The 17,828-nt window shown below is 31.7% G+C and overlaps 1 protein-coding gene across 2 annotated transcripts; it reads left to right on the plus strand.

Annotated features, from left to right (window-relative positions):
- Positions 1-6,194: 6,194 nt before the first annotated feature.
- Positions 6,195-17,610, plus strand: LOC139483631 (layilin-like). Of its 2 annotated transcripts, XM_071267618.1 has the most exons (4): positions 6,195-6,272; positions 13,208-13,306; positions 15,718-15,897; positions 17,308-17,610. In XM_071267618.1, the coding sequence occupies exons 1-4, from the start codon at positions 6,266-6,268 to the stop codon at positions 17,544-17,546; spliced, it is 525 nt and encodes a 174-aa protein (XP_071123719.1). In that variant the 5' UTR covers positions 6,195-6,265; the 3' UTR covers positions 17,547-17,610. The 2 variants fall into 2 exon arrangements, with proteins under 2 accessions (XP_071123719.1, XP_071123718.1); XM_071267617.1 differs by lacking the exon at positions 6,195-6,272 and having other exon boundaries at positions 13,088-13,306.
- The last annotated feature ends 218 nt before the right edge of the window (positions 17,611-17,828 follow it).

Genomic DNA, 17,828 nt, shown 5'->3' on the forward strand with positions numbered 1-17,828 from the left:
AATCACTAATTACTACCGAGAAATGTGCATGAAACAGGAACTTCGATTTGAAAAAATCGCTCAGATGACCGTAAATCACAATCGAGATGACCGTAACAGAATCAGCGATTCATAACAAGGGTGACCGTAATTGGTTTTAAGATGACCGTAATTTGTAAATGATGACCGTAACTTTTAAAGGATGACCGTCATTTCTAAGAAATATCCGTATTTATATAACTACCTTTTTGTATCCAATGAAGTTAATCGTGTTAGTATAAACGTATTAATATGAGAGTTTTATGCTATAAGTAGAAGAAACCTAGATGTGCTTCAAATGCATAGTTCAGCATATGTATCTTTTTTACAGTAGAGGGTTGAATTTTTAAAATGAATTTGCAACAAGACATGCACATGAAGAAGTGGGGAAACATGCAACAAAAGCGCGATAAAATGACACCTTACAAGTATAATTGAAAAAAAATGTGGTGAACAGCCTCCAACTACAAGACATAAGATATTTTTTTTATTTCTGGGATTCCTTTAAATGACGTATAATAAATACACATTTTTAAAAATGCCAATGCATGTACACCCATTGATATTATATCGTCTTCGTTTTTGTCGTGCAAATAAAATAACAGAAAATATTGTGATGTTGTCAATTTGTATATATACAGAAATGTTATTCATACAGTCAGGATTCTACTTCGTCAAAATTATCTCACCATTACGTCAGGCAATTACCCCTTGGTAACCCCTTGCAATCGCTAACTTTTAAATTATCTCCCTTTCACGATCTCCCGAATAGAAGATCACTTTACCTGAGGCGGAAATGACTATATACATTATATAAAACTTAACTTCCTCAGGTGGGGAGGTGGGCAGGGTCAGACAGGTAAGTACAGATTTATCATAAACAAGGTTTTTACTTTAAAAAACCATAGTTTATATCAAAATCTGTACTTACCTGTCTGAAAAACATTTGCAAAGAATTTGCAGCATAAACCTAAAGGTGGTGGGTAAGAGGAAGAAAGTAACTAGTAAATAAAAAATATCTACCTTAATACTTCTTCTGTCTTCTGTTAGCCGTATGCAAAATTGCAGCTTTGGCAAACCGAGATTCCAAATCTGGTACATCCTTCAAGTAATATGAGGTGAATGTTGTCTCATTTAACCAATGAGCTGCTCTTAAAATTTCTTGAAAGGAAAGTCCATTGAATAAAGCCCAAGAAGTTGAGAGCTTTCTTGTATCATGAGCTCTCACAAACTGAAGTGTGTTTGTATCTGCATGTTCATATGCATATTTAACCGTGTTCACAATCCAACGTGCAATGGAATTCTTAGAAGCCTCTACATGATGATTCTTTTGATATGTTACAAAGAGTCTTTGTGATTTGCGCAAAACTTCAGTTCTTTTAATATAAGCTAGTAGTGCTCTACAAGAGCACAGCAGTAAATCGTTTGGATCTGTAGCATAGTTTTCAAATTTGGAAATGAATACTGGTTCCCATGGTTTATTCAAAGTTTGAGTTTTAGCAAGAAATTGCATATTTGGCAACAACCGTATACCTCTTTGCTCTTTCCTGAAATGTTTGTCATTAATACATGTAATAGTGAAACTGTGTAATTCACTGACTCTTGCAGCAGAAGCTAATGCCATAAGAAAAACTGTCTTTAAGGTTAAATATTTCAATTCTGCTTCTTCTAGTGGCTCAAAAGGTGTCTTTGTCAACACTAGCAAAACCAACGGCAAATCCCAATTTGGCGCCAACTGCCTTATTGGTGGATTAATGTTGTACAATCCTTTAATTAAATTACGCAAATCCATGTTAATAGAAATTCTATCTTTAGATGAATGTATTAAAGCTATTGCTGACTTGTAACCAGCTAAAGTGCTTGGCTTACAATTCTTTACAGTATGTAAGAACATAAGAAATTCAGCTATTTCTGGCACAGTTGCCGTACTGGGATTGATACTCCGTTCTTGACACCAGCTGTCAAATAGCTTGAGTCTTGCATTATAAACTGTCTGTGTTGATTTTTTTGCCTTCATTTTCACAATCGTAGAAATGGAAGCCATTGTAGGGATGACGCGCTGACAATTGTATTTTAAAAGACAAATGTATCTACTAGCTAATGAGTATCAGTTAATGATCTTGTTTGTATTGATTCAACTTAGGCAGCAACCATTTGATTTTCTGGGTGGCTATGGATATTTGGCTATGGATATTTTTTTCGGACAAACTTTTTTTTTCACAAGTCGAAAACAATTGTTTTCTTTCAATTTTAGCATAACAAATAGTGGCAGCTGAAGGTGAAACACCCTGAGAAAAAAAAAATGTTTGTTTCACCCTCAGCTGCCAATAAAAACATTTTTTTTCTTTCCAAAACCTGGAAGCAAACTTTCCCCCCCCCCCCCCCGAAAATCAAATGGTTGCTGCCTTAAAACTATTGTATAATCGGATGTCAGGTGGAATTTTCGAAAATTCTTAAACATTTAAAAAAAAAAACTGATTCAAAATGTCGTGGAAGGGGGGCAGTTTAAAAATTTTCAGTGGTTGAAGATCATAAACCCTATTTATCACACACAAAACAAAATATTTTTTCGAAGATATGCATTTTCATCATCCAAATTAAAAGACTGTCGTCAAGTACTTTTAGAAAAAAATAGCTATTCGATTACACCAACTCTGTTTTTGTGATTCATTAGATAGGTATTTCACTTGACCCATATATTTTTTCTTTTCTTACTGTCATTTTTTTACGTTATAAAGTCAACCTGTAGCTTTGATATATTAAAATTATAGAATCTGAAGCGAGATGCTATATCAAATACTCTTGCTTTGACTGTACGTTTTAAAGACAAAATATACACCTCAAACACGCCCTAACATAGAAAGGTGCACTCGATTTTCTCTTTTCGATACAACCGTTACCTTTTTGAAGGAATTTTTTCTTGATTCACATAATGGAAGAGCAGACCGAAAATTTCTGAACTAATAGGTTGATATGTTGTCCCTCCGTGGTAAAAAAAAAATCGGAGGTTATGCATTTTCTACATCCAACTTATAGTACCCATGTCGTCGACTTTATAATTATCTTATTGTTCTGCATTACTAACTAATAGATACATTGTAAACTTATGCAAATGGTGTTTTAAAATTAAACACTTCGTAATTGAGAAGACAATTGTCGTTTTATTTGTTTCTAATAACTTTTAAAAATTTTGTTACTATAGTAAACATTACAGTAAACATTAATCGCCTTCTCTAACAAACAGCTACGAAAATTTTAACGTCGTTATCAATGAATATTTCATTGTTCACGAGAAATATGCAATTTACTAGTATATTATCATTGTCAATGAACCCAAAATACGGCCAATAGTTTAAAAAAAGAATTTTATGAACCATATTTATATCCGCTAACCCTATTGAGATCGACAAACTCAACAAAAAGCTTGGAATACAAGTACGGATATTTCTTAGAATCGACGGTCGTCCTTTATAAATTACAGTCAGCCTTTACAAATTACGGTCATCCTTTACAAGTTACGGTCATCTTTTTACCAATCACGGTCATCCTTGTTATATGTTTCGGTCATCTTGAAAATATTTTGATTATGATTTACGGTCATCTTAACGATTTTTTCAAATCGAATTTCCCATTTCATGCACATTTCTCGGTAGTAATTTGTGATTTCCGAGTGATTCTTTTATAAATTTACGTCGTTTCAATGTATGATTTGTAAAGAAAATGATATAGAAACACTTTAACAGACAATACAGAAACTGACCTAATTTTTCATCCGACATCTTGGGATGACCGTGAATGCAGTTACGGTCATCAGCTTTACCCCAGTGCAATTAATTCAATAAAACACAGGACGGTGTAAATTGACATCCTCCTTGAAGCAGTTTTTTTCAGCATACTGACTGACAAAAAAAAAATAATATAGTCGAATGCGCAAATTTTAACGGGTAAAAAATTTAAGTTACTTTTTTAAATGATATATATACACTTATGAATAAAAATAACATATAACAATCAATGAACTATATAGCGGTCATGTTAAAATTAAATCTTACCAATAAAAGTGATTGCTTATTTGGCCACTCCTTCCATTTCTGGCCTGTTGAAAACGAAGATGTCCATACTTTCGATACAAAAGAGGCAAAATATGGAAACAGAACTATTAACAGAGTAACCGACCTCCTGCAAATATATATATAAATATAATAATCATAGAAGAAGTGCAAAAACATTAATAAGCTTTAATTTACACTAGTACATTTTGGTAATTATTGACGATTAACGATCGCAATGTGATACAACATTATTACAATGACGGTGAAACCATAATATTTGATTTATCAATATCCTTAGGGATATTTGTTTACCTAATTTGAGTTTTACCAACAATAACTTTCCTACTTTGTTAGTCCAATCTAATACAATTATTTTTGCAAAAAAGTAAATATTCTGGTATCTATGATGAGTTTATTTACAACCTCGATGCCACTGCTGGTGGAGATTTATTTCCCCGAGGGTATCAGAAGCCCGGTAGTCAGCACTTCTGTGTTGACTTGAATTGTCATTGATATGTTCGTAATTATAAATTAACCGCTCACAAAATTTAGAATTTTTAAAATACTAAGGCTTTTCTACCTCAGGAATAGATTACCGTAGCTGTATTTTGCAAAACTTTAGGAATTTTTGGTCCTCAATGCTCTTCAATTTCGTACTTCATTTGACTTTTTAACATATTTTTATTCGAGCGACACTGATGAGTCTTCTTATGAAGACAAAACGCGCGTCTGTCGTAAATATAAAATTTTAATCCTGGTATCTATAATGAGTTTATTTATAAATAACTATGGAATGAAATGAAAATTCCAGACGGAAAGTCCTTTATTATGGTAAAATCAAAGCCCAAACACATCAAACGAATTTAAAACAATTGGCATGTTCCTGACTTAGTAAAGGTATTCCCTTATACAGAACATGGTTTTATATTAAAAATGCCTAACACTGTAGTGTAAACCTAAATTGGTCTTTTTTTATCTTCATAATAATTTTAGAGCCTTACCATTCGTTGTTTGATTGCAATTCCTTTTGACTAAATAATAAAACTAAGGAGCCCTGGTGAACACAGAAGACAATACAAATCAGGCTGAACAGAATACATTGAAGTAAGATTTTAAAGCTCATCCTGGTACCTAAAAATATATTCATCGGGTATTATATGACATAGACATGCGGGAATTCTCGCTACATTGAAGACCCATTGGTTGCCTTCGGCTGTTGTTTGCTCTATGGTCGGGTGGTTGTCGCTTTGACATATTCACCATTTCCTTTCTCAATTTTATTCAATGATATTAATTTTATTATGTTATTAGTTTCATATAACTCCATTTAATGTTGCAAAAAATTGCTATGATTTTGAATTGCTGTATTCTTTTTTGATTCAAGTGTGTTTCTCTTCTTGAAATTGCGGCGATCTTTTGTCTTTTTCTAGATCTAAAACGTTTGAAAAGGTTCAAATATGATGGCCCTGGACATCACTATAAAACGTCAATTGCCAAATATTTTTGTATCAAAAATATATGTGAATCTGGTGCAGTAACATTGATACAGTAACTGCTAATTTCATTGTTGTCCCGAATCGACAATTCAATGTAGACTGCCTGAGACACACAGAATTAGATAAACATGCATACTAGTAGATATTTTTACTGTCAATGAGACAATTTTCAATAAATTACTGTGAACAGCAACACCTATAGGTCACCGTTAGGCTTTCGCCACAGATCATGTGAGCTTGCTCGATATTTGAAATAATAAAGACAGCATAGATATAAGCAACAGTAGTATACCGATGTTTGAAATTCACAAATCGATCGAGGGAAAACAAATCCGGGTAGCAAACTTAATCCGAGGGAGACACATCAACTATAAGAGGAAAACAACAGAAACTAAAAAACAAACATGCAATTAATCTATAAGTCGCGGATGTTAAAAAACACACATGAATTCAACATTTAGATTATCGTTCGGCACTGCAAACGTCATATTCTGCTTCGCACCTGAAATGAAACTTACGATAATAATAAACCTTATAAAATCATTTTAAAAACTCCCGCCATTACCACTAGATGATTTTAAACACATGAGAATCGTCATAACAGATAAATATTTACCTCTTGTTTATCTTCCTGTTACATGGTAGGAAGAAATGAAAATGTTTACTTCTTATATTACAAATTTAACAGTGTGAATTAGTATGCATGGTATGAAATAATATTTATTTTGATCACCACATAAGATATTATATTTCGATTATTGTTATGAGTGTTTTAAAGCTGAAATGAAAGGGCGACAATCGTGACTCAAAATCAACTTGTTTTCTATAAATGTACCTATGCTGTTTAGTGGAAAATTGATTAAATTGACGACATCTAGTAAGAGGATGTGCTTTTGTAATGGACATATTAAAAGAACATATATCAATCTATGTTATGAATTGATAGAAAGGCGTATTTGGTTTAAAAACAAAGTAACACTTGACACATTATATACTCCTTATATATATTTAGTACGTATGCTATGTAATTGTATATAATTTGTTATCTTGGTGTAATCAGGGGTGCACAGAGTTTCACACCGTTCTTGAAAATTCATACACCCTGAGGTGCAGCCGAATGGGTGTATGAATTTTAAACAAGGGTGTAAAATTTCGTACACCCCAATTACAGCAAGATAATAAATTTCTGATGAAGATTTTTTCAACGTCGATGTTGCTGCCCATTGTCAAATATTTGTTTTCTTTATATTATGGGAAATTCAGAAATTTTGTTGTTGTTTTGAATATTCGGTGGGAAATTTTAAATATTTTTTCTTTCAATTTTTGACCTCAAATTTTTGTTAAAACATTTTTTTGTTGTTGTTTACATTTAGGAAAAATTATATTTGTTTAAATTGTTTCGCAAAATTGTATTTATCCTGGGGTTAACAAGGGTGGGATGTTATTTACACCGGGGTAATTAACCAATAAGATTGCCGGATTTCTGCTGCATAAGAAATAAGTATATTAACCAATAGAGGTAGTTATATTATAATAAACATATTTATAGATTTTCTTCTGTTGAAATAAGAAATTCAGGTTTCCAATGGAGGGGCGACAATCCTGGCTGAATTTAAACTAGTTAAATGTCATCTTGATTAGTGGTCACAAAATTGAAATCTGTTGACTTTTTCGTGCTATTTAATGCTTTTAAATGGTGTTATTTTGTAATCTACATTAGAAAATATATCGTTATCTCGAATGAACTACTCTGAACCTTTACAGGAATTTTCATCAAGATAACAAAACTAAATGAATCGTGGCTAATGAATATTTTTTTTAGTCTTCAAAAAAACCTTTGAGTGTCGATAAATAACATAATGCACATTAAAAAGAAACACGTAGAGTTTGGTCTTAATTATTTAAACCTTTGAAAACGCGTGGGAGGGCTGGGCTGTATCTGTTCAGTCATGCTTGAGACTAACATAAACAATCAAACTAAACAAATGTGTTATTCCAGTCATGCACTAAGAGCTAACCATGAAGGAGGTACATCCCTTACTTGAAAGGATTTACTAGTGTCATTCCTTATCTTTGTGAAAAAATCTTTCAGCTCTTTGGTCAGGTTGTTGTCTCTTTAATCGGGTTGTTGTCTTTTTGGTCGGGTTGTTGTCTCTTTGGCACATTCCACATGACCATTCTCAATTGTATTTCGTAAAACATTATTAGACTGCAATCTAAAAAATATGTTGGACTCAAGTTTTTCCTGTACAGAACCCGTTAGTTACACCATTTTCAGTGAATTCTAATGTTCAGATTCGTTTTTCCCCGGATTTTTTATCAATACAGCAGAGACCATATTTCCGATATGTAAATTATGTGTATATATAAGTAATAATGATACTAAAAATAATCAAATCAAAATATTCGGTAATCAAAATAAAAAATCATAAAATAAAGTAAAAAAACAAAACATCAATATATTTGTATTATTTTCTGATTTTATTGCTGGAAAAAGTCAATGAAATAGTTGAATGCCTGAAGAACATTGCGAAAATCAAAAGACAGATCTCAAGACATTTATACCTACGAAGGAGTTAGAAAAAAGAAGTTTCAAACAAAGTACAATCCATGAACATATGTAATCCATGTCCGAAACTGCAGATTTTAAAGAAACAAATCTCATGAATCTGTCGTATCAATAATACCGCCATCAAGTTTCATCACCGAGACTCAAAGTTTAGAGGAGTTTTTAATTGAGACAAAACCATGTGATATTGTCTTCACAAAGATGGATTACAAACAAGCACAAATGGTGCTTCAGCACAGGTAATCAAGGTCAGTTGAACATACCAATCTAAAGTTAGATATCACTTTAGATAATACGGGATTCTGCAAATGGGGTTGTTGCATGTTACCCGATGGTAGATTTGCATTTACGGAGACCTTAAACAATCTTGTCAGAGTATTTAACATTGACGGATCAATAGATTTTGAAGTGGTAACAAAATATAGGGCATTCGATATAGCATACATCAATGAAGACAACACACTAGCTGTAACATCAGGTACTATGGGAAGGTGCATTACCATTATAGAACTACAGAACAAACAAATTAAGAAAGAAATATATGATGATTCACATTATCACGGTTTAGCAGTAATGGACCACCAATTCATCTGCTCGGTAGATAAAGACGGAATACAGAGGTTTAATCCTAACGACAACTCAAACAGCGTTATAGTCCAACAGGAATTTCCTACAATGTGTTACATTGCTACATTTGATGACAAAATATACCACACACATAACAAAACCAACTCCGTTATATGTTTTGATTTACATGGCACCGTGCAATGGACATTTGAGAAGGAAAGTGTTCTAAAAAGACCGTTTGGGATCTCTGTAGACAACGATGGTAAAGTATACGTGGTAGGGAGGTTATCTACCAATGTAATAGTCATATCTTCTAATGGACAATACTACAAAGAAATACTTACATCCAGTGAAGGTCTTTTTGAACCCCTGTCTTTGTATTATAATAGAAGTACCAATCAGTTACTGGTTGCAAATAATAACCAGAGAGCAATTTTTTTTTCTTTAATTTGAATAAACACTAGTATTTATTACACTGACGTTATTACAGTTTTTGTCAAGCCTGCGACTTCTGTCGAAGAAAAATAAGACAAAGAAATATTGATAAGGCAGTGGCGACTTTGGGGGAAAACGACGGCGTTAAACGTACTACTTAAAAGCTTTATATTTCAGAAGGTAGAATGCCTACTTTGTATATATATGCCTTATGTTATGAAGTTTCCGTCTGACGGATTGTGTTCATTGTCCTTGACCTCAATTGTATGGTTCATTGACAACTTCTTAATTCTTCTAATAATGAGTAATATAATAACTATACTTGGTACGTGCGTAACTTGCAACTTTTCGTGATCAATTCCATATATTAGATATTATAACCAATAGGTCTACTATATTTGGAGTATGGGATGATTGTAAGGTGTATGTGTCGAACTGTCAGGTGTCATCTGACCTTGACCAAATATTCATGGTCTAGTGGTTAAAGTTTAATTTTGGTGTTTCGGACTGTTTTTCTAATACTCTATGCAATAGGTCACCTTTATGTGTATGGAAATATTTAACGATGTGCATGCCAGTCTGAGAGGATTTATTTGACCTTGACCTCATTTGAACGATTCATTGATCAATGTTATTTTTTTCTTAAACTTTAAGCAATAAGTCCTATGTATGTTATGTATAGAATGATTTGAAGGTGTATAGGTCTGTCTTACAATTATCATCCGATCTTGACTTCATTTTCATGGTTCATTGGTCAACATACAGTTTTCATGTTTTGGTCTCTTTCTGCACCTTATGTCATTAGAAACATGCGTTTTGTGTCATCTCTTTGACAGTTGTAGAGATTTTAAATTATGTTAATAATTTTTTTTTAATATAATTCGGTATTATTCCCTAATAGCAAGTGATTATAATGGATTTTCTTGATTATAAACATTCTACAAATGTGAGCCTCGTCTTTGTTCACATGGTAGTTGTGCTCTTACATTTCCCAAGGTTACCAATCGAATTACAGAATAAGTCGGAACATTTCACTCTAGTAATATATATGCATTTAACCTTCAATTTGAAAATACATTTGTTATACAAAATCAAAAGTATGCATACATAGATATTGAAATTAACACTCAATGGTTGTTAATGGTCAAAAGAGTCACCCTGATGTTGCAATAATGACCTAAACATATCACTAGTAAACCGATATTGAACTTAATAAAACAAAAAATACATTTTAAGCGTTAAATATTATGCCATTTTAAGACAAGCAGAACGTATTATGAGTAAACATTTTTTTCATTAATGTTGATGAAATGATAATGATCGAGTTGATAATGATGATGTTAAAAGTCGGGAGGTAGACATGCAATCTTACATAAATGGTATTTTATCGATTTTTATAAATAAAAATCAACAGCAAGCATAAAAAGTGATTGGTGATTGTTTTTTTTTTTTTTTTTTTTAACCCAAACGACAATGATATAGTTGCAAATAGTTCACGTATATTTACGATAACAATAAGTTAACGTTAAATCAAACAAAGGACATGCAAAGTAAACTACTATAAAAGTAATACGGAATGAAATGTAAAACATTTGTAACAACATTGAAAAATAAGGTAATTTTGAAATGAAGCATAAACCACAAGCTAATGATATATTACATGTATTAACAGCCTTTTCTTAATGAAGCAAAATTTCCCTTTTTCCTTTTAGTTTGCATTTTCTACTTTATTCGACGATGATTTTAGTAAGTGATGAAAAGATTGTCGAGAATGTTTTATAGAATAATCGATACAAGTGTTAACTCTTCAAATGCTGCATGCAGATATGTGATGTATGTCTTCTGTATCGTGTCATTATTGTGTTTACACTGTATCGTATCTATAGCTTGTGTTTACCTAGTTACATTGTAGACATTGCTATGTTGACAATAACGAGTCAACATCGTGTTTATATTGCATAACAAGTCTATACCTTTGTGTTTACATCGTAGACATCGCGATGTTGACAATAGCGAGTCAACATTGTGTTTCTATTGAAATAAAGATCATTTCTTTCTTTATTTTATTTATTTCTACATCGTTCACACTGTAAACAATAAGATAATACCTTTCAGTTTACATCGTTTACATCGAAGACATTGACAATATTGTTTCAATACCCTGTTTATATTGTATACCGATACTTTATGTTTACACCGTTCACATCGTCAACATCGCGATATTAACGATGTCAACGATATAAACAGCATATACGAGTTCTTATAATGTTAACTATGTTGACACAATATCGTGTTAACATTGTTACATCACGATGTAAACGATTTAAACACGATATAGTTGCTACATTGTATACATCGCGATGTTATTGATATAAACGATGAATACAGTATATAACAGTTCTTACAATGTCAACGATGTTGACACGATATCGTTTTAGCATTTTGCATATCGCATTTGTTGTTACAATGTGCACTGGACATGAATTAGTTGTTTTGTTGTTCTATTTAATTGTTAATTAAAACTCATCTGTTCAAGGGATAGGAAAAGCTTCAAATCGTACACTGAAACTGAATTTTAGTCTTAAAGGGTCATTTGGTCTTAACATCATCTGAAAACAAATCTTAAAAATGATTAGTCTTTTAGAGAGTTTAAGCTATTGTTTTTAGATATTTCCAAATTGTAAATTTTAAATCAGAATCATCTTAAAAGTATCATGACCTGCTTAATCGCGGAGTAACTGAAATACCCCTATCTTATGACCAGTTTCTTCTTTATTTTTTCTATGCAATGTTTTGTGTACATTATTACTGACCGCATTTTTATAAATGCGCATGTTTGTTCCACCATTTTTTTCTCTCTTTAATATACAGTTTGTATGAGGGCCGATATTTGTCCCTTTTCACTCAAAAGTAAAATTCATGACCCGTTGTTACTTTATTTTGTTAGAAGGCTAACACAAATCAACATATGCTGCTTCTTACCTTATTCAATTTTATTACAAGACTAGTAATATAATAGAATAAAAAAGCCAACATACAGACGAAACTGCACAAACGAAGAAACCACTTTGTCAAATAGTGTTTTAATAGACATAGTCTTCTTATTTTATGACTATTATAGTCTTCTTATTTTATGACTATTATAGTCTTCTTATTTTATGACTATTGGATTATTGTCTTGAGTTCAACAAACCTTATTACAGTTTTTTTTTTAAACTTTTCATCTTTTATCATCACCCTCATAGGAACAGTTTAACAAAACTAAATGTTTGTTATTTAATTATTTTAATTATTTGCTTATAAGCCTTGACAACAAAACACAATTCTAACAGTAGAAACTACTGAATATTCTTTAAAACAAAGATTATAGTTTGTTTTTTAAAACACAAGTCTAAGATGCCATTATTGAAAATAAAGTATTGAATTATTGAAAGAATAATGGGGAGCTTTGATGAATAATTCATTAGGAGTTAAGTTATAAATGTCTGTGCAGCTGTGTAACGAGCACTAGACATATTGAGTGTTAAATATCGAGGCGAGAGATAAAAACGTAAGCGGACTCTTAAACACCAAGTAGACCTAAATTATGTATTAAGTTCTGTGGTTTTATTAAGACATTCGTAAATTTTGGAAAATTTGCGATCTCAAATCAAATGGATATGATTGAGTGAAGGACATAAATTTTAACACGAAAACTAACATTCATCTCTAGATTGTTATTGAAAAACTAATAACATGTGTTGAGTGTGTTGTTTTTCGAGGGATTCTAAAATTCTGTAAATCAAAAGTTTTGTAGACTTATATAAGCATCACCTGTTAGCCAATGAACAAAAATAAACATACCTGACTGTCTGGTAGAATGAAAGTTGAAGGAATTATATCAGTTTTGTTGGTTTTAATATCTCCCCTACTATATGCTGATATTGTTTCTTACATTGCCACACAGCAGTTGTATTTACAAAATTGGTTAATAGATGCAAATACAATAGCGTTGAGAAATCAAAGTTTGATTAAATGTACGTTGCAGTGCGGTATTTTGGATGAATGCATGTCTATTTTCTACCACAAAGGATCAAAGGAATGTATTGGGGTTACCATTGGTTACACAGTCAAACCTACCTCACTAGGATATACCAATGTTGGATGGAGTTATTTTCTTGTGCTTGGTGGTAAGCTTAGTACGAAAAACTTACTTCTATTTACACTCTTTTTGTGTTATTTTCCAAAATTATGTTGTTGAACATTTTTGTAACTTTCGATATATATGCTGTGAAGTGGCAGATAAACACAACTGCATCTAATTGTTCTCCCAAAATATTTTAGAATTTTTCTTTAAAAAGAGCTTATTATAACAACATAAAAAGACGTAAGAGGCAAAAATAAATGGGAATATCTAAATTTAACATCTTTAAACAATAACATAAGATTCTGAAAACTGTTATCACTTTAATATTCATGTAGCATAAATTATCATGATGATCTTAAAATCTAATGTATCTAGTTGGCTCTTCAAATATGAACGGCCAGAAGAAGTTGTTATGCAAAGAAACTCATTTCTTGTTAAGTTTTAAATTGCATATTTTTATAAAGTGATATTCAATCAATGAGTATTAATCTCTATTGGATTCTGAAGAAAAACAGTCGTGCAAGAACAAATATTGAACTTCCCTTTTTTGTAACTAAAAGAAATGTTAACTTACTGCGATTTGTCATAAGGCGTCCATTGAGTTCAATGTGAAAAAGTGGGTAAATAAACCAAGGTATGATCGGAATAATGTGCCTTAAAGACAAAGAACACCATCGAATGGTCCAACATTGAAGCATTCGATTTTTGCACCACTACATTTGTATTAAAGCCGTTTGAATACAAATATTGCCTTTTTCATTCACTCACTCGTATGACAGTTGCATTAAATTTCATTTTATTGACAACGATGCGTGAACAAAACAAACAGACATAATCGGTTAAAAAGTCAAAATTGTGGTTACAGCAGTGAACATTGTGTTATAATCATAATCACAATAAAAACAAACAAATATTTAACAAAGAAGCACAAAAGAACATATCAAATTTAACAACTTCATTCATCGCTTTCTAATTTTTGTATTTTGTTTATGTTTGTTAAATCCTCTCATAAAGGATAGAAACATTTTAAGTACTGGGACTGAATGGTTTAGATTAACAAAAACTCTGACGTTGAATCGCGCGTTTGACTACTGAATGTCACCTTCACACAGGTAGAAATATAAAATAATTTAGTCGTTCCAAATATGAAAAGAATATAGTCTATAGTTATTTTAGGTACAATGTATATCCTCTGAAGAATGTAAATTAGAAGTTGTGTCCTCCTTCTAAAAAAGAGCCACGTCATTATATGTCAAAGAAACACAAACGGGCATATAGATAAAGACTACAACAAGCGAATATTAAAGACAAGAATACAAACATTATAATAGAACAATAACACAATGGCGGGATGTTTAAGTACAGAGCCACGTCATATGTATCAATGATACACAAAAAGTCACACGGACAAAGCACACCAGCAACTTGAAAGATAATACAAACAACACAATGACGGGGTGCATAAGTACAAAGCCACGTAAATTGGATATTACCACAAACAGACCAAACGATAAAAGTAACATTAATAAAGAAAAATAAACGAACACTATAACACGTTACTAAGATGTTAAACAAAATAAAATGGCTGCACATGATTTGGAAACTAAGTGACTTGATTGGGATGCTAGACAAAATGTAGGAGTAATTTAAAGAATATTACTGGTTCGTTGTCAAATTACGTTTTGGAAGTTGCCTAGGGCAATCATGTACACTGCTTATGTTTTATTTACCATGTTTAATGTTGTGAGTATGTTTGCCTTTTTCTATAGGCCGTGGTCTAGGAAGTTTGTTTTCAATGCACACTTCGTATTTTTTTCATTTTATTCAAAATCATAATGGGTTGACCCATCAACATGATCAATGATAACGATTACTCGTTATTCAATATTCTTATAGACACTATTTTTACACTCGGGGGTAGTATGGATTCTGAAAAAGTACCCTTAATATAAAGAGTCTGATCTTGAAAACCTCAATTAAATGATTTGACGAAAAGAAGTACAACTATTTTTTTCTGGAACTATGCTTATTAATTACGGCCCAAGTTTCTTGTCCTGATTTTACTGAATATATTGTTACAATTTTAACAGTAATAGCAGCATTTTTGTTGTTTTAATATTTTAGTATGTGTATATGATTTATAACACATATATTTCACTCTAAAATATTGATTGGTGTAATTGTATATATATATATATGAAAAAAAATCAATCCGCATTTAACCCTAATATGTTTAAATAGGTATATCTTTAGCGAAACGACAAACAATGTATGTGAATGTCTTTAAATGTTAAAGCGGTAGGCATAACATAAAACTTTATATACTGTTGATTCATTAATATTCGTTGGATATTAATTTTTCTGGAACCACGAATTTAAATGTTGAACGAATTACAAATTTTCTAAAGGAATGCATGCTTATCTCTTATGATTGACATTTTCCTAATTTCGTAGAAAGATGCCCGGATGTTACTGGTTATGTATTTAGTAAAGCATTCAACAGTTGCTATAAAGTCCATGTATATGATACTACCTTGAGGTACGATGATTACAGCCAAATATGTAAATCAGAAGGTGGAGAACTCATGAAAATTGATTCAGACGAAAAACAACAACACATTGTCATATTTCTAGGTTTGTATGTTTTCTTAAATATCGCATATGCAGTTTTGGTCAAGGTAAATATATGTTATAATTGATTCAAATAATCATTAATATTTCATTTGCAATCACCATATTGCATCGCCTATTTCGTCTGTTGAATTTTTAACATTTTTATGCTATATGTTTATAATGCAGACACAAAAACTATAGCATTTTTTAATAAGGAAAATACATTGGGTTGCAAACAATAGAAATCATACAAATATGATCGCGCACCGCATATTGACATCAGTTGTTTTATTTGCACAAATGTATTTCACATCATAACATTAACGGTACCAATTGCTAATTTCACAAATGTCTCTTAATTGAGTGATGCTTGGGGACAAATGTAAAGTGCTGATAAAACCATAAAGGATCTTATGTATAGACAAACCTGTTCCCCGTTCACCGAGAAGGATAATGCTTTGTATTTTCCTATGCATTGTCTAAAAAGAGGTGGAAAATTCAAATTTGAAGTAGACAAAAAACAAACACCTCCTAGATCGATGAAAAACTGCCGTAACAAAAAAATTACCACAAATGAAAGACAGGGCACTACTATACATAGAAAACTGACGACTGATCAATACGTACCGAATAGAAAAATACGGGTGATATCAGGTGCTCCGTAAGGGTTCTACTAATCGTATTTTGTCTGAGTAAAGATGCTGCATAAGTCGATAGGGCACTGTGTGATTTTAATAAATTCAGGTATAATAACTTGGTCAAATTACATACACAGTATAAGAGAAGCTATATTTGAGTAACTGCTTTTAATTTATAATTGAGGATTGGTCTGCTAACCAGACGTTCAATGATTTTTTTCATTAATTAAAATAAATCAATTGGCAAGTTTTTTTCTCGTACAACATAAATTATCACTGATGTTCTAACGCCTACGTGGTTATTTCCTGTCGTTTATCTATACTTTCCGCGAGTTTTATATATTCTTGAATTTGAAAACTTCTCGAAAACGCTAAAATAATTAAAAGACACGATTGGGATTTTGTAGAACGGTTTTTAAATCTGTATTATAGTTAACCACGGATACGTTTCAATTGTCAAACACAGATATCGAATGTTACCCCTTATTGCATTTTTAATGAGCATAAGTGGAGCCGGAACTGCTTATCTATCTTGAAAACACAAGTTTAACAAAGATTTTGGCGGGGTTATTTGAGCTAAATTTTCAGCTTTCGTTTTTTTGGATGTTTTTTTTTTATCAATATGTGTACATTTTAATTGTACAGCAACCAGTCGACTTATATACACAAAAAGACATGTAAAGAGCTACATACTGTTTGCCAACAAAGACAGGTGTTTATAATATGTTTATCGGTAAAGTAATTAATCTTAATATGTTAAATTTATTATCATATGTGTGCGAATCTTTTTCAGACCAGTTTGACATTTCTCAGTGGATATTCTTCCAGGGAACCCATCTCCTGTCAGAGCCAACATGGCGATATGATGATGGTTCTGTAATATCATATTTCAACTGGTATGCATCACAACCAGATTCATCAAGACAAGACACAGCAGAATATTTGTGCATGAGAAGGTCAGACCAATATCAATGGCATGACTGTTGGAAATCAATGACAGGTGCATTCATATGTGAAATACAAATTATCTAAACTCGTGTTTTAAAACCTTTTGCAATATAAGAACTAAATTTTTAATATATAAAGGATATTTTTTCTCTCCATTATTTCTTGATGTTAACCTTTGTTTAATTACAAACATAAAATAATGATATGATATTGTGTACCAGTTACTTCTTTGACGTTTTATATATAAGGTAAGTTACTTTCCAGATGAAAGACGACATGCACGTGATATCTACATATACTGCTCATTTCAGTATAGAACAGATATAGTATTGAGAAATTATAATCTTTAGATGTGTTGTACAACCG

Source organism: Mytilus edulis, chromosome 7 (genome assembly GCF_963676685.1).
Source record: "Mytilus edulis chromosome 7, xbMytEdul2.2, whole genome shotgun sequence".
In the NCBI taxonomy this organism is placed as follows: Eukaryota; Metazoa; Mollusca; class Bivalvia; order Mytilida; family Mytilidae; genus Mytilus; species Mytilus edulis.

Bases quoted from the DNA above. Each gene is read 5' to 3' on its own strand.
- LOC139483631 (XM_071267617.1), top strand. From the start codon at position 13,186: ATGTCTATTTTCTACCACAAAGGATCAAAGGAATGTATTGGGGTTACC. The intron at 13,307-15,717 runs GTAAGCTTAGTA...CTAATTTCGTAG, and splicing joins TTATTTTCTTGTGCTTGGTG to AAAGATGCCCGGATGTTACT. The intron at 15,898-17,307 runs GTTTGTATGTTT...AATCTTTTTCAG, and splicing joins ACACATTGTCATATTTCTAG to ACCAGTTTGACATTTCTCAG.